Source organism: Lissotriton helveticus, chromosome 11, assembly GCF_964261635.1.
Source record: "Lissotriton helveticus chromosome 11, aLisHel1.1, whole genome shotgun sequence".
Taxonomy (NCBI): domain Eukaryota; kingdom Metazoa; phylum Chordata; class Amphibia; order Caudata; family Salamandridae; genus Lissotriton; species Lissotriton helveticus.
The window spans coordinates 9,903,185-9,925,780 of NC_136072.1; the positions used below are offsets into that span (position 1 = coordinate 9,903,185).

Sequence of the window (22,596 nt, forward strand, 5' to 3'; positions counted from 1 at the left end):
TTATATGTGTAGATTTACTCATGTGTATATTTACCCTTACACTTTTTGGTAACTTTACGGCTTTTGTCAATTCACCATTTCTGAGCATACATTTACTCCATAATGTGGACTTACATGTCCCTACTCCCAGAAACCATGGGGTGAAGCCAAATTTGTAAGTATATAGTACCTATTTACACATAAGGTGAGCCGCCTACTACCTGGGCAGAGATAGCTGTGATTTAAAGTACAGGGACAGCTAAAAACATGACACCATTGGTTTTTATCTGATTGGCATATTTTTGGGAGACTGGTAAGCCCCTTTTAAAATGGTATACCATATACCCAGGGCCTGTACTTCAAATGCTACTAGTGGGCCTGCAGCACTCATTGTGCCACCCACACAAGTAGCCTTTCAAAGCTGTCTCAGGCCTGTCACTGCAGTGCCTGTGTTTGCAGTTTGCATGAAAGAAAAATCCTTTTTAAGAAGACAGAAACAGATAAATAAAGAAAAGTCTACGTAACTAATCCATGGAGTCTGTGCGTTGTGTTTAATAATTACTTGAATTGTGTGGAATTGTACAATTTGCACTTTGAAATGTTGTGCTGGACCACAGAATATGTATAGGAAGCTAACAGCAACCATGAGCAATTACATGCCACCTGTGGGACTTAAGCTTATCGACCTTGTGACGTTCCTTGACATGGGCACGGCTCAAAGTCTCACTCTGCTAATAGAATCTTTGGGCACGCCAACTATCCATAGCCTCATCACAGAGGACAGCCCACAAGGATGCTCAAAGGTCTGGAATTGCAGGTTCTCGATGGAGACCTGCAGGGTTCAGACCAGTGTCCTAGTCTGTGTTTATCCCAGCACAAAGAGTTGGGTGTTACCAATTCCATAAAGCAATGCACAGCAGCAGCTATACTGCAGAGGTGTGGAGCAACTTATGTAGGGACAAGGAAGCAGTTTGGGAAAGGGAGAGGTCATTTGAAAGCAAGCTACAAAGAGAATTTCTCCCCATTGACAGCACTTAGAATGAGAATGTATTCAGAAAAAGTAAGCACTATTCTGTATTACAAAGAGTAAGGATTTCATCAGAGTAAAGTATATTCCATTAATTTACAAATACACATTGAATAATATATTTATTTTATTAGGTTTGTCTTCATTCATTTGAATGAGACAGAATCTTCTAATCTTCTTCTTGCTCAATAGGGTGTAACAATGTAATATTTCATTTCTCAACTTAGCATAGTCCACAACAGTGCTTTCCTTGATCCCAATCATACGTGCAGTGCCTTGACCACGTACCCCTCCTCTACTTGATGGTCTTGCTTGGCCTGTTTCTCCTTTCTACAGTTGCAGATGAGCCCACATGGAAGCATCTTCATAGAAACTCAGGGCCTCCAAGCATCAGGACCACCACCATGCAAATGAGAAAATTCACTTATTTCTAAGCTCCATGGGAGTTGTTGCTATGGCTAATGATGTACCACGTTAGTCAACGTAGTGCCCCGTCTGTAATACCCAAAGGAGCCCTAAGCCCAAAAGATACCAAAAAATCCAAAGCTTTGGCAGATTTGCTCCACATGTGTTTCCTGCTTCATACGTGTAATAATAAAGTGTCTGAGTGTTAGTAGACCTGCCTTTGTTAGCAAAATGAGTCTGGAATTGAAGGATTGGTTGAAGAGACTAACACTGTCAATCAACAATCTATTTTAGGGAAAAGATCTGTGGGCCAAATACCATTGAAGTGGACATCCTCCCCATTTGGAAACTACTTTTCAAAGAGGTATGCTTGAGCTGGAGGGAAAGGGGTGTTATTTGAATGTTAAAGCACATTGTATAATTACAAAGTATACTGATGAATGTATAGTTCATAAAAAGATAACAGCTCTTGTGAAACTCCCTCTAAGAGGGGGTCTCTTTATTGACATAATGACCATAAGTGGATTTATACTTTTAAAAATCAAGACCATGCACTAAGACGTCCACACTTACGCTAGGTTACATACCAAAGTCTGAGAAGATTGTACAATGTAATAACTTCAGCGTGGTGCAATATTAACAATTTTGTCAAATTTCACTTTTATTGTTTCTGAGCAAAGCCTGCATATGTGAAAATAGCTGTGCATACTTGCTTTTCTAGAAAATATCACACCAGTAAAAAGAGCACTATGCCTTGTCTTTCTAATAAAGAAACTTGACTGTTTTCCCATCTGTGTTGTAAGGGACTTTTAACATGATCTGACACATTTTTCTGTCACACAATTCAATGCCTTGAGGCCCTTACTGGGGAGTAGCCATGCTTTACACACTCATGATTGATTGATTGATTAATTGACAAAATGAGAATGGTCCAAGATGAGAGAGCAATCAAAGGCGGAGGCATAATTAGTATGAGAAATGCATTGATCACAGAGACATAACCCAAGTTATACATTTGTTTCAGGTCTTAAATCCATTCTATTGGTTTCAAGCTGCCAGTATCAGCCTCTGGGTGGCCTATACGTACTATGAATATTCATTTGCAATAATGACACTCACAATCATATCCATCAGTGTCACGGTGCATGATCTCAGGAAGGTGAGTGTCTTGGCCAAGTGGATTTCATTCACATGTGGGTCCTATCCTTGGGGAAATGTATTTTAAACTAATGCCATTATGTTCATGACTACAGACAGCTTTAATACTCTGACACAGATCAGGTAACCCACAGGTAACCCACATAGAAATAACAATGTTAACATTCTGGATTGTTTATTTTATTTATTTAATTTTAAAAGTTTTATATAGCGCGAACAAGACCCTTGCGGGTATCAGAGCGCTTTACAAGGTAAGTATAGGAAATAAACAGGCATATGGTAAATAACAAAATGTTCCAACCAATTCAAAAATCATATAACTACATATAAACATGGCTCATGTGAATTTAGACATGAGAAGGGAACTCACTTCTTTTTTGAAAGATGCAGTAGAGGTATTCTGTCTAGTTTCTGGGGGTAGTGCATTCCAAATCCTGGGCGCCATCCCCGAGAATGCTTGGTTGTTTGTTTTGTTCTTGATGAATCTTTATGGTTTCAGTAAAGGTAACTGGCACTTCTGGAGGATCTGTTACCACATGAAGGCACCAGTTTATGTGCCAGATAGCTCGGAGTTTTGTGGTGTATGGCTTTATGCATCCAACATGCAATGCGATTTTTAGTTGAATTCCGGCTTCGAAAGGGATCTGAGGAATGGGTAAATGTGAGAGTTTCTTTTTGAGCCAGTAATAAGTCTAGCTGCTTTGTTGATTGAAGCTCTTAGAGAGGCCGTCGATGATCTGGGAAGACCACAAAGAGAGACACTCCCATATTTTACTCTTGGGATAACTAGTGCTTGAACTGCCAGTTTGAAGTCCTTTGCGAGCAGGAAGGGTTTTAGTTTTCTCAAGGTGTTCATCTGAAAGTTTGCTCCTTTGGTTGCGGCACTGATGTGTTTCTGCATATTTAGATTTCTGTCTAGAGTTACTGTCAGCAATTTCAATGAGTCAAAAATAAGAAGTTCGCAGTTGAGTGCTGTTAGAGGTTTCATCCAGTCTTGGATTATGATTACTTGGGAGGAATTCAGTTTTAAGGGTATTTAGTTTTAGATGGTTTTCGGCCAGCCAGGTCTGAGTTTTTCCTAGCATTGAGTTGAGAGATTTGATGTATTCTAGTGAGCGGATCTTTAAATATAGTTGTGTATTATCTGCGTACATATAATACTGTACGTTAGAGAAGTTGATAATTTTGGTTCCATGAATTAATTGAAACGTGTAGGAGAAAGGGATGATCCCCGTGGGACTCCTAAAGTATCTAGGACGGGGTTGGACAGGTAATGATTAACCTTGAATCGTTGAGATCTGTTTTGCAGGAACAAGGTGATCCAATCCAGAAAAGATCCAGATAATCCCATTCTGTGTTTCAGTAGGTCTAGCAAGTTGTCATGTTTGACGGTGTGAAAAGCCGAAGAGAGGTCAAAAAAGATTAGCAAACAAGCTTTGTTTTGGTCAAAGATTTGTAGTGCATCATCTATTTTGTGGGTCATGGCTGATTAGGTACTGTGCCCTGCCCGGAAGCCGGATTGGCATTGGTTGACAAGGTTGAAATGATCTATGTGTTTGCAAAGCTGAATGTGTACACATTTTTCTAAGAGATTGGCCACAGTAGGCATGTGGATATTGGGCGGTAAATATTTGAGTCTGCGTGGTCAACCGTTAGCTTCTTTAGGATGGGGATACCTGCCCAGATTTAAGGATTTCAGAGATGATTCCTTGAAGGTGAGAGGTATTTATAATCTTGGTCCATAGAGGCCATAGCAATAGAATGAAGTCGTTTATGCAGTTTGCGGGAAGAGGGTCTGTGAAGTGATTGGCGGGATCCAAAGCCATGAGTTTTTTTAGTATAGCGTCTTCACTGTAAGTGTTGAAGGAAGACCAGGAGGCATTATTTTTAGGTCGAACTTTGGTGAACCTCTGGTTGGGACTCCTGGAAGGGATGATTAAGTGTCCATGTGTCTGTCAGTATGCGTTATTAAACAATTGAGTAGGTCCTTCATTATGTTTTCGGTCTTCATAGTGAAGAAAGAAGCAAACGCTTCGCAATTGGGTAGTGTGCCTGCGTTGGCGTGGAGGGGGGGTGACGTGCACCCTTAGACTGAATAGTTTTTGGGACGATTCTTGGCTTGGTCTAATTGATTACCGAAAAAGTCTGCTTTAGATCATCTGATCTTTCTGTAGTAGGAGTTTCTCTTTGTTCTTAGCAGCTTGAGGTGGTTAGCGGATGGTGCGGATCTCCATCTTCCTTCAATTGATATTAGGGATCGTCTGTCCTCATTGAGTCTTCCATCGTACCAGGGTTTTGAGTCTTTCGTGGTGACTCTCTTCAATTGTAGGGGGGGCTACCTTGTCTAATACTAATGTTCATGGAGTGGAAGTATTGGTTGGTAAGATCTTGAACATCAGATAGTCCCACTGGAGAAAGAAGGATGTTGGTGGTAGAGGTTGTGATTAGGTCAGCACCAATATTTTTTAGGTTCCTCTTCCATATTGCAGTTCTCGTGGGTTGAGCAGAGTTAAGTTGTACTGTTTCGTTGATGAAGAAGGTGATGATGTGATGGTCAGACCAATCACATGGTAGGATAGTATCGAGCTGAATGGATTTGGCCTTAGAGATGACTAGGTCAAGGATTGAGCCTCTATCAAGTGTGGAGCTGTTAAAGATTTGGGTGAGGTCAAGGTCCGAGAGGAAGGCTTTGAGGCTCTTGACCACTGAATAATTAGGGTCATTCCAGTGGAGATTGAGGTCTCCTAGAAATATTTTGGTGTTTTATTGACTGGCATTAGTAGACACAATGTCCATGAGATGTTCGATGAAGGTGAGGTTATCACCTGGTGGATGATAGAGAGTGTGCAGGTAGCAAACTTGTTTGTTATTACTAGTGATGTCTAAGCATTGGTATTCACAGGAGGGGAATACTGGAGATTGGGAGCGGCTCACTGAGAGATTGTTCCAGTCTATGCTGACAATACCACCACCTGGCTTATCTATTCTGTCTAGTCTGATGATATCATGGTTTGGGGGTACCAGTATGTCGAGTATGGGCTTAGAAGATTAATTTAACCAGGTTTAAGTCAGGTTTATGTGTGAGTATGAGGTCTGCTAAATCAGCGGCAAGTCGATGCAGATCTAAAGTTTAGAAGTACGCATTTAAGATGGGGCTTGATGAGGGTTGTGTGGGATTCTTGTGTGAGGGGGACTCGCCTGAGGTTGTTTTCAATGATACCTCTGTGATTATGTCTTTTAAGTCTGTGAGTATTGGAAGGGATAGTTTGGATTAGGGAATCTATGTGCAAGTTATCTGAAAGTGCTGTGTTAAGGGTGGGATGCAGGAGATCATAGGAGCGTAGTAGGGAGAGTAAGTCTTTATCTGATAGAGGATTTGTCCTTCGGATTGGGCGGGTTGAAGTAATGAGGTAAGGAACTGATCTCTACCTTGGGGGCTGCTGTTTTTGGGGGTGTGCGTGCAGCTGTTGGGTGAGTTTGGAGTCTAGGTCAAGTCAAGGGTCTGCTGTGGGTGATAATGTGCTTAATGATTAGATTGTAGGTAAGGGAGTGTGCTTGTGTCAAGTAGGTAGTATGAGGGAAAAACGTAGTCAGTGATGTTGTGTTGCATCCTGCCTGGCTGGTTATCTCGGGAGGGGGGTGGTCTGGTGGGATGTGTATATGTATGGATGGTAGTGATGTGAGGTGTGGTTGGAAGAGTGGGAATGTAGATGTTGCAAGGGGAAGAGTTGGGAGGATGTATGTCATTTCCAAGGGGGGCTGGTGGGTCAAGGATGGGTGGATATGTGGGTTATGTCATAAGGAGGAGTGTCTTGCAAGGGAGTCAGGAGAGGAGTTGGGAGTAGCACTGACACTGGGTGTATATGTTGATATTGTTATCGAAGGAGAGTGTCTAGGAAGGAGAATCAAGAGGAAAGTTAGAAGTGTGCTGGGGATGGGAGCTACTTGGGAGGGGGTAGGGTTTTACTACTTTTTCCTTGATGTGGGGAAAAATGTTATCCAGCAGGTTTAAGCTACGGTCTGATGATTGCATGAGGATGATCCCAGTGAGATAAATGGTGATTGTAGCTGCAGCTTTGTAGATGGGGAGATAGAAATGTTGAGACCATGCTCTGTTTTTCTAGTGGAGGAGATGGCGAACGGGGTGAGAAAGGCTTTCCTCCATTGTGCTCATCTTTTGGTGTAAAAAATGATGTTGGTGGTTATGTATCTTTTGTTTGTTGAAAAGTAGGAGTCTGAGATAGAGGGTTTGGGTGTGATTTTAACAGATTGTGTTTAAAGCATTTGGCAGCTTTTTTTTAAAGGTTGGGGAGGTGTAATTATTGGTATAAGTGTATAGGCCTGGGCGCTCCATAGTGGGGTTGGCCCTTGTTAGTGGGGGTTGAGTGGCATGGAGCGGTATGCGTGGTTGTGGGATTGGGAAGGTTATGGTGGTCATGTGCTGTGAAGGGGGGCTGGGCTTGGATAGATTGAAGGTAAGGCATGAGATGAGGTGGAGGTGTTGGAGAAGAGGAGATGCAGGTGTTAGGTTAAGGGATGAGGGTAAGAAGAGGGGGTGGATAAGGCGCTAGCTCAAGTTTGTGAGGCTAATGCCAAGATAAAAGTGTTTAGTAGATGTGGGGCTTGGTCAGAGGAAACATTTCCACCTGTGTACTTGTGGAGAGGTAAACCCATGAGTGTTATCTAGAACGTCTATGGGCTAATCCATTGCGAGGGAGTCAGTCCAAGATGGCCGCACCATTTGTAGCAGTTATCATAACCTGAAATGTAGTCCTATAACAATTTCAATTAGATGGGCCATTAAAGGAGTAGTGCTTTTTCAGTTTCTATATGCGATGTAATTGCTTTGTCCTTTACCCTCCCTCTGTGGTAGACTTCTGGAGAACGTCTTTGTCTCTTCCTGCCTAACGAAAGGCTGAAAGCAGATGATTAGTTATTGGTATAGATGTAGCAGCCATTTGCCGAACATGGGGGCAACTGCCGACTCATCAAGAAAGGGAATCTCAAAGTGAGATCACCACCATGTAGACGCAAGTCTCCAGACTATGAGCACTATCGGCTTATGTTAGCGAGCAGGCGCCATGACCCGGCGAGTGTGAAACCCACACGTCCAGGGGATCTCGCCGTCTAACTCAGTAGAATCCAAAACAAATTCCAGAACAAAACACAAGCAGACCACAAGCAGAAGCGCTCACGTTCCTGAACCAGCGGTTGCTTCACTCAAATCCATCTCTGCTCAACGACCGGTGAGGGGCGGAGTCATGCCTAAGGACACCACGCAACAAGAGCTATGATCTCGCTGCTTGCCCCAGTAGAGTCACAGGCAAATCCCAAGCAAAACACAAGCATAGGCGCTGCCGGTCTCGACCGAGCGGCTGCTTTACCACCAATCCATTCCTGCTCAAAGATCAATGAGGGGCAGAGTGCTCCACACAATGAGAGCTCCGATCCAAGCACTCGTCCCTGTGTGTGCCCTCACGGAGCGATCTCCAAAGGGATGAGATCAGCACTATCAACCTTCCAGGACCTACACAAAAAGAGAAGCCCCAGTGACCAGGGCCTCAGCGTAGCCGAGAAAGTTCCAGCACAGTCGGAGCACTTCTCCGTGTCTCTGACCTCTCCTACCCTCGAGCGACGGTTCCACGAGAGGGCGACAGGCACCGAGGCATTATATTCTTGTCGAGGGTGCCTCCGTTGACTAAGATCAGCGACAAGGTGGCTTAAATGACCTCAGCTTCTCTCCTCCCATACAGTGGAGGAATGGGGGACCCGGCTCCATGATCTGAGCCCAGCCCACCAAAAAGCGGAGCAGAGTGAGGTGGGAGATAGGATTGCTCTGTTATTTGAGATACAAGATGCGGGGGGAAATACATTAGTTGCTTCAGTGCGGCACAGAATTCCCTTGCTCTTACTCTGTGTTCGATTCCGAGGTCGCTGCGCTAACAGGGATATCTAGTAAATTCCGATCCCAGGCGCGCGGACCTTCCTTTGTAAGCTCCTCACCAGTCGGCCTTGGAAATTTTGGGAGATAAACTTCTGTCATGGCTTGAGAAATGGGTATTCCCCAATGCGCGTATATTTTCTCAGTGGTGAGAAACAGAAACAAGCATTTACAATGCAACGGTTTCGCCTTTGGAAAAGTTAGAGCTATTGGCATTGTAAATGACAAAATTTTTATTTATGTGTTGGTTTTGAAAACAGATAAATAAATGGATTGTCATTTACATTGCCAATAGCTTAATCTCTCGCAAAAGTGAGACCTATTGTACCCTACGGACGAGCTCAGCAGACAGCAATTACTACCACACACACACACCCAGAGCCACACACACACACCCAGAGCCACACACACACCCCCAGAGGCAGCAACACACACCCAGAGCCACACACACACACCCAGAGCCACACACCCAGAGCCACACACACACACACACCCAGAGCCACACACACACACACACACCCAGAGCCACACACACACACCCAGAGCCACACACACACACACCCAGAGCCACACACACACACACACACCCAGAGCCACACACACCCACTCAGGAGAGCAAGCACAGCGAGGGTGCAGGGAAGCAAGCACAGCGAAAGGGCAGGGAAGCAAGCACAGCGAAGGGGCAGGGAAGCAAGCACAGCGAGGGGGCAGGGAAGCAAGCACAGCGAGGGGGCAGGGAAGCAAGCACAGCGAGGGGGCAGGGAAGCAAGCACAGCGAGGGGGCAGGGAAGCAAGCACAGCGAGGGGGCAGGGAAGCAAGCACAGCGAGGGGGCAGGGAAGCAAGCACAGCCAGGGGGCAGCGAAGCAAGCACAGCCAGGGGGCAGGGAAGCAAGCACAGCCAGGGGGCAGGGAAGCAAGCACAGCCATGTTTCCAGTGCTTGGCTATTCTGAACAATTGGTATCCGGCCTGCCACTCAAACGAAAACAACTCCCAGAGTACCTTAAATAGCTAAATGAAACCACAGAAGTAGAAACATTATGTCCTGACTACACGAGAGAGGCTGCAATTGTAACTGCGAGGGACAAATACCACTGAACTGGGAAGAAGACGGCGTACAACTATAGTGGAGGAATAACAACCTCGTACACTACTGCATACCACTGTGCTTTGGATGTCCCATGCCTGCCATCCATGTTGCTTCATCCCACCTCCTTTCCTTCGGTCACTCGTTGCTTCTCCTCCTCATACCCAGACTGTGCTCCTTCCTTCCCCCAGCTGCACCTTCCTACTGTCACCAACGGCTTCTCCTCAATACCCCTTGTACTGCTCCCCCCCACCCAATTAGTGCCATCAGTGTTACTCCCCTAGAACAGAATGGCTAAAAAGCAGTAGTAAAGCCACTAGGTCTCAAGAGTGAAATATATTGGCTTTGCTAATGCTCGTGTTTGAGGTCTTGCCTGACAGCATAGCTGTCCCCAAGACCTACTGTTACCAATAACTTATTTATAAGCAGAATGGGCTTTACATCCACCCGAAAGTACACTGACTCATCACACATGAAATTCTCTATCCCACACATGCACTATGTACAGAAAGCAATCTTTTCTGGTATCAATTGACAACGCATCTGTCAGCAAGATGTACTGTTACAAATTCTTTAAAGTGGGATTTGGCGTCATCCAGTGGAGTAATACTCTCTGACCTCAAGCTAGTGCCTATTTGCTTTCTACCTTCCAGGAAATGCATGAGGGACAAGGGCATTTGAATTGTACACTCAATCATCGCGCTGCTTGTCACATTCAATTATTTATTTCCTATATGTATTCCATACAGAGAACAATCCTTTTTCCCAGCACTGGCAAGGCCAACACGACAGGATTTAATGTAATAAACAGCATTTGTGCATGCAGCACATGGAAATACATTTGTGAATGTGTGTATTTACATAGATTGGCAAATTAAGTTGAGACTTACTGGTGTTGTCAATGCCTGTTTCGATCTGAGATTCCACAATTTCCCACAAACTGGGAACATGACACAGGTGAGGACATTTAACCTCGTCTCCAACACACCCTCGTATTGAAAGCTATGAACATTGGAACATGCAGCTCGTACTGCAAACCATCTTTTTTTTACATTTTCAGCTCATTCTAAATATGAGATTAACATTTCAGTATTTTGATAAAGAATCAATTTGCTCCAAATTTAACATGTATACCTTGTGTCTGCATTAGAGCTCGTTCCAACATCCGCCAAAACTTACATCAACAATCATATACAGATACGGTTCCTAAAATAAGATAAATATTAATTACAGCGTACATGTCAGCAGAATGGGGACTTTATGGTCTACTCTAGATGCTGGGCATTCAAGGTATATAAATGCAGAGTTTTCTATGTACCTGTAAAAAGCAATGCACACCTAATTCTGCCAAATCTACATAGTTTAAAAGATCTCTATGTATGAAGAGGATCTGCGAGGTCAGTGTAAACTGAGGGATAGATCTGATCTCTTAAGGTAGGAGCTAGTGAGATCTGTCACCTGATACATGGCTATGCTGCTCAAGATCTGTAAGTGGAAGTCACTTCAAGAAATAAACAAGTGTCCCGTGTGCAGTTTGCTGCTCGCTTCTCATGTGTCACCCTCAGGCAGTACGAGACGACGGAGTTCACCCTCAGGCAGTACGAGACGACAGGAGGAAAGCCGTACCAGGAAGAGAGCTCGTAAGGGGCTAGGTGGGAACCAGAAAAGGACAACGTTTGTTCGAAGGGCCTGGACTGCAACATACTAACAGCAGCAGAATACAACCCCCTCCGACAGGAGAATGAAGCAACAGGGCCAGTCGACACACAGAAACTGCAAAACAGAACCCAAGTGACACAACAGGACCAGCACTGTGCCATAGCAAAACGTGCTGTGCCAGAAAATCATAAGAGTGTCAGGCCAAAACCACCCCAGTACCTGAAAAGGACCAAAAGTACCCAAAGAATAATTCAGATTTCTCAAAAATTCAATACGACAGTGCCTATAATAACTTGTACCATAACAGTGTCTGACGGAACCCTGCCGTGTCTGAGTATATCTGTAATAGTGCCAGAAACAACTACACCACCAAAACAAAACCAGAGACAATGCATAAGCAACTACGATCTCATCAGTGGCAAAAGAGAACCGCCAACGGACCAGAACCGTTTGCAAGCAAAAAGATTGGCTTTCTGGATAAGAAAGTAAAGTAAGCAATAGGCAAAGAGAAGGGACTGCTAGCTGCACATATAAAAAGCAAGCTGCTGCTGTGTATAGAACCACCGGTGGCTGGGGAGCCCAGCCTGCTTTCAGCAAGTAAACACTCCGTTCAGTGTCGTCAGTGTGACAAAGTTCCCAGAGAAAATAACAACAATGCTGCGTGCTTAGTTTCACAAGCACTGAGGGCTGGGGCAGACTGACCTGGTGGTGACAATTACGGCTGGCATGGCTGCAGAAATCCTTCGGGGCGCCCCGTGCCCTCTGCAGCTCGCCTCCTGCTCTGTCTCTCCCGGGCAAGGCTCGGACTCCTCACCGTGCTGGGTGCAGTGCCGACGCCGTCACGAGCTCTGCAGAGGGGGAGGCTCCGGCTGTGAATCAGAGGAGCAGCCGTCACTCCCCTCCATCAACCCTGCTCTGTCCTCTCACAACATGGCGGGCACTGATTTTACCGTGCACAAGACGCAACAAGTGTCTCTGGGCTATCAACCACCTGCAACTGAAAAGGACTAGATGTTGATCAGCCATTTACTTGCCTGATCAACAGAGTTTAAATCCGGCGCCAGGTGCCTTGGTCAAAACTCTTGTGCGTCAAATTCAATCAACACCTTGTTTCTTATTATTATAATGGCCCGGACGGCGGGAGGGGGCGGGAGGGGACACGGACGGCGGGAGGGGGCGGGAGGGGGCGGGAGAAGACAAGGACGGCGGGAGGGGGCGGGAGAAGACACGGACGGCGGGAGGGGGCGGGAGGGGGCAGGAGAAGACACGGACGGCGGGAGGGGGCGGGAGAAGACACGGACGGCGGGAGGGGGCGGGAGGGGGCGGGAGAAGACACGGACGGCGGGAGGGGGCGGGAGAAGACACGGACGGCGGGAGGGGGCGGGAGAAGACACGGACGGCGGGAGGGGGCGGGAGAGGACACGGACGGCGGGAAACGTGCACAGGACAGCGAGGGGGGCGGAAAGGCACACGGAGGGGGCGGGAATGGACAGCGCATCTGAATTCACTTTCAGTGAAAGGGGAGGGAACGGGAAAAAACGTAACTCCGCCCTGTGAAAAAATCTCGGGAACGCCCCCGAATCTGGTCCGGCCTTGACGGACAGATCCGGCACTCAATGGCTAGCCTCCATTTATGGAGCTAGCCAATGAGAGCCGGGGGACGTTCCCGAAGTGCTTATTGTCGACATAGGATTTCACCTGCGCTGAAGAGCTGCGCAGAGCGCAGCCTTCGGCAGGCCAAACCCAAAAATTGAGTGGATCCAAATATATTATCCGGTGTATTTGTACTGTATGCACAATTAAGCACGCAGAAATCCCGCCGTATGCATGCAAGCAGAAGTCCTCAAAACATTTCTATAAGCACTAGTGGAAACCGTTCCATGTTCCAGGTTTCCAAAAGTACTCTACAACACCTTACAAATTCTTAAAATTCGGAAATCTGCACTCCTACAAGCAAGTAATCTAATCTCTAAACGAAGATTATAAATCATGCTTTATGATATAGTAATGTTTTGTGAATTCCATTCAGACTTCAGATCTTCTAGTCAATCAGTTTGTCTGGCTGTGATGTTCTGTTTCTAGAAAAACTGGATCTGACTGCTGTATATTTTTGCACTTCTTATCAGAACTCTCTGCTGTGGACGATGATCTGAAAATACCCGTATTTCATTCTGTTTGGAAAAACCTAAATGTAGGAAGCTGGCTCTCAATATAGTCTACTAAAATGATGTACACTTTACGGAGAGTCCAGTGTGTCCCATATTGGTACACAGAGTCAAAAGCAGACAATACTAATGTGCTCTAGTTGTAGAAGTGTGGGTGAGGAGTTAGGCCTATCAGAGGGTAGTGCTAAGTATTTGTTATGCTCACAGAGTCAATACATGAAACACACTCAAGAAAAAATCCAAGACCAGTTTGTAAAAATAGCACTGATTTTTATATCATTTTTAAGACTAAGAACTACATACACAGGTAAGTACTTTTTTTACATTAGGAAAATAACTACCAGTTACGCACAATAGAAGTCTACAGGGAACAATAGAAACATAAATTGAAAATCATACAGCCGGTTCTCTGAGTCTACCTTCTAGATTTAGGTAATTAGCAGGGCCAAGTCCAGTGTTACACCAGCGGATCATCAGGAGTGTCCTCGATACGGCCAGGAGCAGGGTGCTCATGACGCTGGTAGTTAGTCCTCTATAAAGAAGGGGGAGGCACCTAAAAAGTGGCTGCACAGAAGGACTTACAGCTAAGTCGGGGGACCCCAAACAAGGGAACGTCTCACAAGGGTATCAGGACCATGGTAGCACAGCTGGTTCATGCAGAGGTGATAGGTCCGACGGCCTCTGTGTGTCAAGATGGTATTCTTGTTCAGGTGAAGGCAGGTTGCAGGGATGATCTCCAGATAGCTGGGCCACTCACATTGTGGGTCTCAGGAGTATCGATGTCCCTCAAGGGGTGCTTACTGGGCAGTTGGAGTCAGGATTGGACTCTTTTTGTCTCGGTTGCAGGAGGCCCGGTACCTCGGATATTGCAACAGCACGGCCCAGGAGGTCCTGGCATTCTCTCATTTGGTGGGGGAACAGATATGACCCCTGAAACGGGTGTATCTCTTCTTGCTTGGCTGCTGTATCTGAGGCCTCACAGCATCAGAATGAGACAGGACATCAAGATGGTCAAGTCCTGGAGGCAGCAGGCAGGGTTTGTGCCAAATTCAGCAGTGCATTTTTGTCTGTTTTCTTCTTAGGTCTGCCAATACTACATTTAGGGGTGTTACAGGAGGAGACAGGGAGTAGCCAATGGGCTACTTTCCTTTAAGGTGTCTACACCCTCTATGTGACCACTTCCTTTAGGGAGTGGGTAGAACCCTGACCTTAATTGGCTAATGCCCTCCGAAACAAGATAGAGAAAACTGAAAACTGGGGTCCACGGTGCTTTCAGAATGTGGGCACACCTTCTAATCTAACACATTTTCCCACCTATCCTGCCCCCATAGGATAAGCAGGATAGAGGTGGGGTTGGCATCCCCCACTATCTAGAGATGCCTGGTTCTAATTTCAAAGGCAGCATTGCCCTTAAAGCTTCAAACTTTGGATTGGCAATCCGGCCTGGAGAAGGTGTGAAGCACCTTCACCCAAAGCACGCATTGTACCCGGCCTTTGAGAGCGCAGGCTGTCACTCCATGAAGTCAGAAACAGGTCTGAGGATGGTAGGTTTACAGGGGACTGTTTGTATTTAATAATAAATCCAACACTGCAATCAGTGAGGATTTATTTAAGCCAAGATGTTTGGTACCAAACATCCCTGGGTAAAGTGAAGCCATTATGGTGCTAGGGAACTTGAAATGATGGGTGTCCAGCTCTTTTACTCTATATGCCTTCCCCGTACACTTACAATATCAAAAAATGAATTTACATATTGTAGGATCATGTCTGATCATGCAGATATGTCCACACATGTTATACATTTGGGTTGTAAGCATTGCAGTAGGGGGAGGTTACACTGTCTGTGGGCCCGGCACACAGGGCTGTGTCTTCGTCAAAAGGTGATAGAATGCCCACCATACTTCGAATGTTCGGTGTATTTCTAAAAGCTCAAAGGCTTATGAATATTGAGTGTGCGACCCTGGAGTGCGCTCCGCCCATGTGCACTGATTATATGAGAGTCAGATTAGATCCCTGTCAGGCTCCATTCAAGGATGCACAGCTACCAAGAAATAATGTATTCCGACAGTTTCATCTATATATCGTCCATTTTATTGATTAATTCTGATGGAGCAATTTGGCGTGAGACTTTTTGTGCCTATTTTTCGAGCATCACAGCCATCCCTGTCGAGAAAATTAATAAGACCATTGATAAAAAGAGTAAAAAGGGTGGGCGCAAGCACACAACCCTGTCGTACACCACGCTGTACAGGAAAGGTATCAGTAACTTCATTTTTTGGGCCCCACCTGACCTGTGCTGAATTAGAAGAGAGGAGTCTAATCAAGATGTCCAAAATCTTTGTCGGCAAGCCCATCTCTTTTAGCACACCCCACAGCTTTGCACGAGGCACTGAATCAAAAGCTGTGCGCAGATCAACAAATGCCACATATAATTTCCCACCTTTGACATCCACTTCTTTCCAATAAATAAAAATAAAACGAAAAACCTGGTCTAAGGTGCTAACTTTACTGCGAAAACCAGCTTGGAAATCACTTAAAATTTGGAACTCGGTCATCCATACTTGGAGCCTTCCTAAGACCTGTTTGCAAAAAATGTTTGAAGCGAGTCAATGAGGCTGATCGGCCTGTAACTCGAGGGCTTGGTTTTGTCGCCTTTTTTAAAGATCGGCACAATTTCTGCAATCAGCCACGATGGCGGTATGGGAGTTCCCGCCAAGACCATATTGGATAGCATGTACGTGCCCCACAATGAATTATCTTCTTTGTACAAATCATTTGGAATTTTGTCAGGGCCTTGCACATGATGAAATTGCCAGTTGGGTCTCCTTAAGTGAAAAGACTAGGGGGTTCATGTTCCCCGATCAACCCCCTCACCCACAGCCTCATTTATCTTGCCACTTACATAGCTGTCAATAGCATAAAGGGACCCAAAGTAAGTCATCCATTCTTCAGGCTGTATATTATGTTCTAACATTGGTATTTCCCCTTTAAGCCAATCAGTGGCCTCTCTCCAAAAGATCGTAGAATCTTTATCTACAAGTGCTGAATGTAAAGCTGAGCATAACAAAGCCTCCTACTATTTTTTAGCACTGCCAATAACCTGTCTGTACTTGGCTCTACAGAGCACAATCTCAGAGTGGACCTTTTGCTTAATGGCACTAAGAAGTTCCCCCTTAGACTTACTACACTCCCGGTTAAACCAGGAACTTTTAGGATTTTTACTGCGGACCAGCAAAGTGACAGCCGTTTCCCTGTGTCTTAGCTGGCTGACTAAGCAGTTCTCTGACTCATTACCACTTGAGAGCTAGAGATTTTGCCAAGGTGCCTAATTAAGTCCCTAGTTTTGCTCTTAACTTTGTCTAGCATTTCCGGATGTTTTTCTGCCCAACTCCATTTTACCGACCTCAAATTATTTGTACGGGACAAAACTCCTGGATCAAGACAACCTCTTTTATGGAGCTGGACATTGCCTTGCTTAAGAAGAGTAAGAGCAAGGGCATTGTGATCGCTTTCAAATCTTTTTACCACAGCCATATCATCTACTATAGGCCATAGATTGGGGGTAATTAGACAGTAGTCTATTCTGCTTGAATGGTTTGGTCTATTAAAGGTGGGGTCTGATCTTGTTCTTCCACTAGTTGCTCTCAAGTCATACTGCAGCGTGAGGGCAAGCAACTGACCATCTTCGTCCATCTTACCTTCGGCAAATTAAGTGGTGGAATTGACCACTCCATATCCCAATCCTCAGTCAGATCAGGGGTAGTCAAAGCAAAAGGTTTGTACGTACAGTTAAAGTCACCTGCTACTATGGTTTGGGTGTTATCCATGTGCTTAGACAATGCATCGTCCAGTGTACGTAGAGTAGTGGTTTCTTCTGTGGCAATGTCCACTCTATTATACACATTAAAAAAATTGCCTTTCCAACCACTAGATAAAGTCAGCTCCAATGCCAAAATATCCAGCAAATCTATATGCAAGTGCTTAAATTTGGACCCTATAGCATTCCTCACCCAGACCAGTAAACCTCCCGAGGGTGTACCCAGCTGGATGTAGTGTTTGTAGGAGATAATTTTGGGCAGTGTATGAATATTTGAAAAAAATTAAAAATGTTCTAATAAGATATTCAAAAATGTTTAGAAAGTGTAAAACATTGCTACAAATGGGATTATATCTATTGAATGTTTTTTACATTTTTAATATTTTTGTACATGTTTGGGTTGATACATTTGAGGAACGTATTTTTTGTATTATTTTAATCTAAAAAGTTTATATGTTTACAGTTGAATTTTAATAGTGTTTTTTGTTTTGGAATTTGTTGTTCAAATGTATTTATTTGTTATACAATTTTTTAAAATCTAAAAGTTATAATATCAGATTATTAATTTTGAATTTTCAGGGGTACATTACAATGAACATATTTTTCATATTATTTTAATATAATGAATGCCTTTTTTATATGTTTATAGTTGAATTTTAATACTGTTTTTTTGTTGTTGAAATGAATTTATTTTTTATATTTTTTTTAATCAAAAAGTTATAAAGTCAGAGTATTAATGATGAATTTTTAGGGGTCTATTACCATGGCATGTGGATTTTGTCCACCCGCCACCGCAACGGCAGATGGGACCGACTGCCAGAGGTGCAGCAGTCCCACCATGGCAATTAGGATGCCACCGCCACGGTGGTATCCCGCATATATTACATTGCGGCGGGGGATGCTGAAACAGCACCCTCCACAATGCAATATATGCATGTCGTGAATTGGCATGCACAACGTGACAGGCACAACCCCAAGTGCAGCCCCCCAACCCCCCCAGCCCACTGGGGGCCTGCAACTGGCCCCCAAAGAGAACTCTGCATGCCTTTCCATGGCGGAGTCTCCGCCATGGAAATGACCTAAAAATGTCACATCCTAATATGAATGGCAGTGCCTGCAAGGCACCACCACCATATTGGAGGCCTTTTCCGCCCGGCTGAGATTCCGACTGGCGAAAAAGCGGCGGACGGTCTTTCCATCCGCTGCGGAGCCCCTCGCAATGCTAATATGGCGGGGGATCGCCACCGCAGGGCAGGCGGTGGCAATCCGCCCCCTAAGCTAATGGGCCCCTAAATCTTTAAAATATGTTTTTTTTAATTAAAATATTAAAGCCCCATTACCATGTCAGGTGGAAAGCCTCCGACCAGCTTTCAGAGGCTTTCCTCCAGACATTGTTGCTTTCACTCTGACCGCTGTATTATGATGACGGCAGTTGACGGGAAACCTGTGGGTAATTTCACTGGGCTTCCGACAGACTCAAGGTGCTCATTTGGGCGTCAGAAGCCAAAATTATCCCATAATGACGGCACAGCCAGCCTTGGCTCTGCTGTCGGGATTATGATGGCACTTTCAGACAGCCTTGTCTTCTAATGTAGAAAGGCTGTCAGAAAGTGACTTAGTTTGGACCCCTTCTGCACTGACCCTCTGCTACGTGCCTGGTGGGCACCTAAGGTGCCACCCTAAACATCCCTGCGCCGTGTGGCAGGCACCGAATATTACCTTTGAAGGGTTTAATGTCCAGCACTTTTCCTGCATATAGTTATATTGGAGTAGAAATAATTAATTTGTAGTGTTTAGTGTCCAGCCCTCTCCCTGAATTTAGTGATATTGCAGACGGAATAGTAATTTTTAAGGCTTAGTGTCTAGCACTTTCCCTGAATTTATTTAGATTAGCATAGGAATATTTAATATCTAGGATTTAGTGTATAGGAATTTTTGTGAATGTTGTTTTAATGTAGTTGGAATAGTTAATATTTAAAGTGTAGTGTGTAGAATGTTGTGTTACTTATGCTTTATTACAGTATATTACAAAAGATTGGTGTATATAACATTTGTATTTATTTTTTCATTTTGTAGAGTTTTATATATCGCGAACTAGACCCGAGAAATTGGATATCAAAGTGCTTTACATGAACACCAGTTTCAATACAGATGGACACATTCAATTTTGCTAGGCACTGGGAGATTAAGTGACTTGCCCAGAATCACAGGATGTTGTGTGTCCCTGCATTTGTGCTTGACCGCTCTAGCCGTAGGGCTACATATCTTTGTTAAACAAAGAGGGGATTATTAGGATTTCGGTTGGAAAGCCTTCGACCACAGGTCGGAGACTTTCCGACAAACATGCATGGTTTAAAGTCCAACCGCTTTATTACAAAGAAGGTGGTCGGAGTTTAAACCAGCCGGTCAAATCGACTGGCTTCCACTAGGCTCAAAGTGCCCGTCTACCAATCGGAATGCGCCACATAATGCCTTACGTATGGCATTTCTGCCATAGGGATTATGATGTTAGTTTCTGACAGGCATTCAATGTCGGGCTTTTCGACATGGAAAGCCTGTCACTAAGCAACTTTGGGGGCCCCTAGTAGGGCCCCGTATCCTCCGCAGCCTCGGGTTAAATCCCTGCAACATGCCTGGCACACGGTGCAGCAATTTACACAAAGTCTCATTTCTCTCCGACCACCGCTTTAGGATGACGGGGGTCGGAGTTCAAATAGGCAGGAACTCCGGGTCAGTTCCGATGGTCAGTCGGAACTGCACCACAATAGGGGGGCACCTAGCAGTGCTACCTTCCCACCTGACTCTCTCCAGTTCGGCTTGCCCCCTAAGCATCCCTGCACCATGTTGCAGGCACCACACAGTGCCTGCCAAATGGTGCAGGGGTGTTTACAAACTTCCATTTTTCAATGAAAGCTTGTTCTGCGGGTGGTGCCTTCCCCGAAACATTGTCAGTCGGAGGCAACTCCGAACAACATTGTAATTAGGCCCTTTATGTACTAACTTATGTACAATGTATTTATTTGATGGTTTATTTACTGTGTTTAATTTTTTAGTTTGGTTAATTGATAGTAAAACATGCTTTTAATTTTAACTATATTATATGTCAATTATTATGGTTAAAATAATATTTTATTTTTGACATAATAAATGTATTCAAAATGTTAAAAAAAAGTTTAGTATGTCTTGGATATTGTGGTAGATAGTTTTTGTGAACGTAATTATTTTAAAGTCTTGATTTTGCTATTGTTTCAAGTTATTCTTGTCCTTAGTGTTTGGGTATAGTCTTGTTTTATGTTGCAAATATTCATACATTGTTTTGGTCTGTTTAGTTAGTTTGGGGCCCATTTTAGTTACAGATTTGTCTAATCTAAGTTCCTGGTAGCTTTGTTCTTTTTGTATAGTTTTCAGTAGTTTGTCTATGGTTGGGTGTGTTCTTTCTAAACTAAATTTGAATGTGTTATGCCATCCTTCCAGTGCGTATTTAGTTTTAGATTGTTGGACTAGGGTACTGTCTTACATATTCTACCATGGAATTAGTTATTTTGGTTGTCATCTGTGTCCTGATCTGTGTAGTCACCCTACCTATGTGTCTTCGGGAGGGTATGGGGGGGGCGGTAATGTTATTTAATTTGCTTAGTAGAAGAGACTTTCTATTAGTAGGTTGTAGAGGTGTACATATAGCTTTTTATTTGATATGCAAAATTGCAATTTGTTCTACACTAAAGGTAGACTTTTAGTAGCATGCTTGTTTAGCTATGTGTGGGTACATTTATAAAATAGCTTGTATCATTGCTTGTTCAAAGCAATGATTATTTTTTTAGGGTAGTAATTATGAGTTTATTCTTTAATTTCTGTTAGGAGTACTATATAAGTTGTATATTATGTATTAGTGTGTATAGTTGGTACAAAGACCAGTGCATAGTTTAAACGTTTCATCCGTCATTCATGTTTCGTATTGTACCAGATTTTCTATATTAGGAGGGGTTGTAAAGACAATAATGCTTTTTTCATGACCTTTGTTGTCATAAAGAAGGAATTATTATTTTTTCTGTGCATAATTATTGATTCAGATAGTATCTCTACTTCTCTAAGGGGCACATTAGGATGTTGTGACGTTCGCCACTGCCGAGCTGGTGGTGGTGACCACCACAACATTGTATCGAGTGAAACTCCCCGCTGTATTACAATCGCGGGGATTTTTGCAGCGGACTCACAGTGCGTCCGCCCCTTTTCTACCGGCTGGCAATTGTTCGATTGCTGGCAGGGCGGAATTGCCCTTAATATGGTGGCGGTGCCTAGCAGGCACCGCCATCCATATTAGGATGATGTGATGTGAAGGCCTTTCCATGGCTCCTTTGCCGCCATGGAAAGGCTGGTGCGAATTGCTTTGGGGGCCCGGGGGGTGGGGGGTTACTCATTGCCATACACAAAGTGGCAGGCGTGGTGGTGCCTCATATTAGTATGCCTGCCTTTCCGTGGCGGAAACTCCGCCATGGAAAGGCATGCGGAGTCCTCTTTGGGGGCCCGTTGTGGACCCCCAGGGGGTAGGGGGTGGGGGCTGCCCCAACATTAGCATGCACAGGGTAGCAGGCACATCACGGTTCCTGTCACGTTTTGCATGCCAAGGCACAACATGCATATATTGCATTGTGACAGGTGCTGCTTACAGCACTGCATGCCACAATGTAATATATGCGGGATACCACAGCCATCCTAATCTCTATGGTGGGACCGCCGTTCCTCTGGCGGTCAGTCTTGTGTACCATTACGGTGGCTTGTAATGATGCCCGAAGTGTTTTTAGGGCTGGTGGATTTTTTGGTTCGGACTATTAGTTGTTTCAGTGTTGGATGGCAGGTAACCGGCCTATTACGTGCTCTGGAACATGGGTTAAGATATTTTTGTTATATTTTAGTACTTGCTTGTTGGGAGCTCGTGCTTGCTTTTCTAATGTTTTCTAAAATGTCTCTGACTTCTATTTCAGTGACGTTGGGGGAGGTGTGGTTATGTTTTTTACATTTATCACTGTATTTTCCTCAGTTGTTGGCTTCTATTGCAGGAAGTACAGTAGTATTTGGTATATTTCCAATTAATATGGTTCGAAGATGTTCTTTCCTGGCTGTAAGTGTATTGCACATGTAACAGATACAAATATTCCCTTTTTGAGAGGATATGAATTTAGCCCCTTCTGTCATTTTCTGGGTTATACTATAAATGTAAACATAAATATGAATTTGTAAATGCAAAGGCTATATTTACACTGATACATTTGTATTTCTTTAAATACTTACAGATATGTTAGGCTTGTATTTTAATTGAAATTATATGTTGATTGTTCTTGCTTTCATGTTTCTGTTTGG

The 22,596-nt window shown here is 44.3% G+C and overlaps 1 protein-coding gene across 1 annotated transcript in view; it reads left to right on the forward strand.

Moving 5' to 3' along the window:
* Positions 1–22,596, forward strand: part of LOC144792084 (putative cation-transporting ATPase 13A4) — a 439,619-nt gene that overhangs the window by 110,553 nt on the left and 306,470 nt on the right. Inside the window, exons 8-9 of the mRNA XM_078666936.1 lie at positions 1,706–1,775; positions 2,436–2,570. Coding sequence (XP_078523062.1) covers positions 1,706–1,775; positions 2,436–2,570 — 205 coding nt within the window. The remainder of the gene's footprint in view (positions 1–1,705; positions 1,776–2,435; positions 2,571–22,596) is intronic.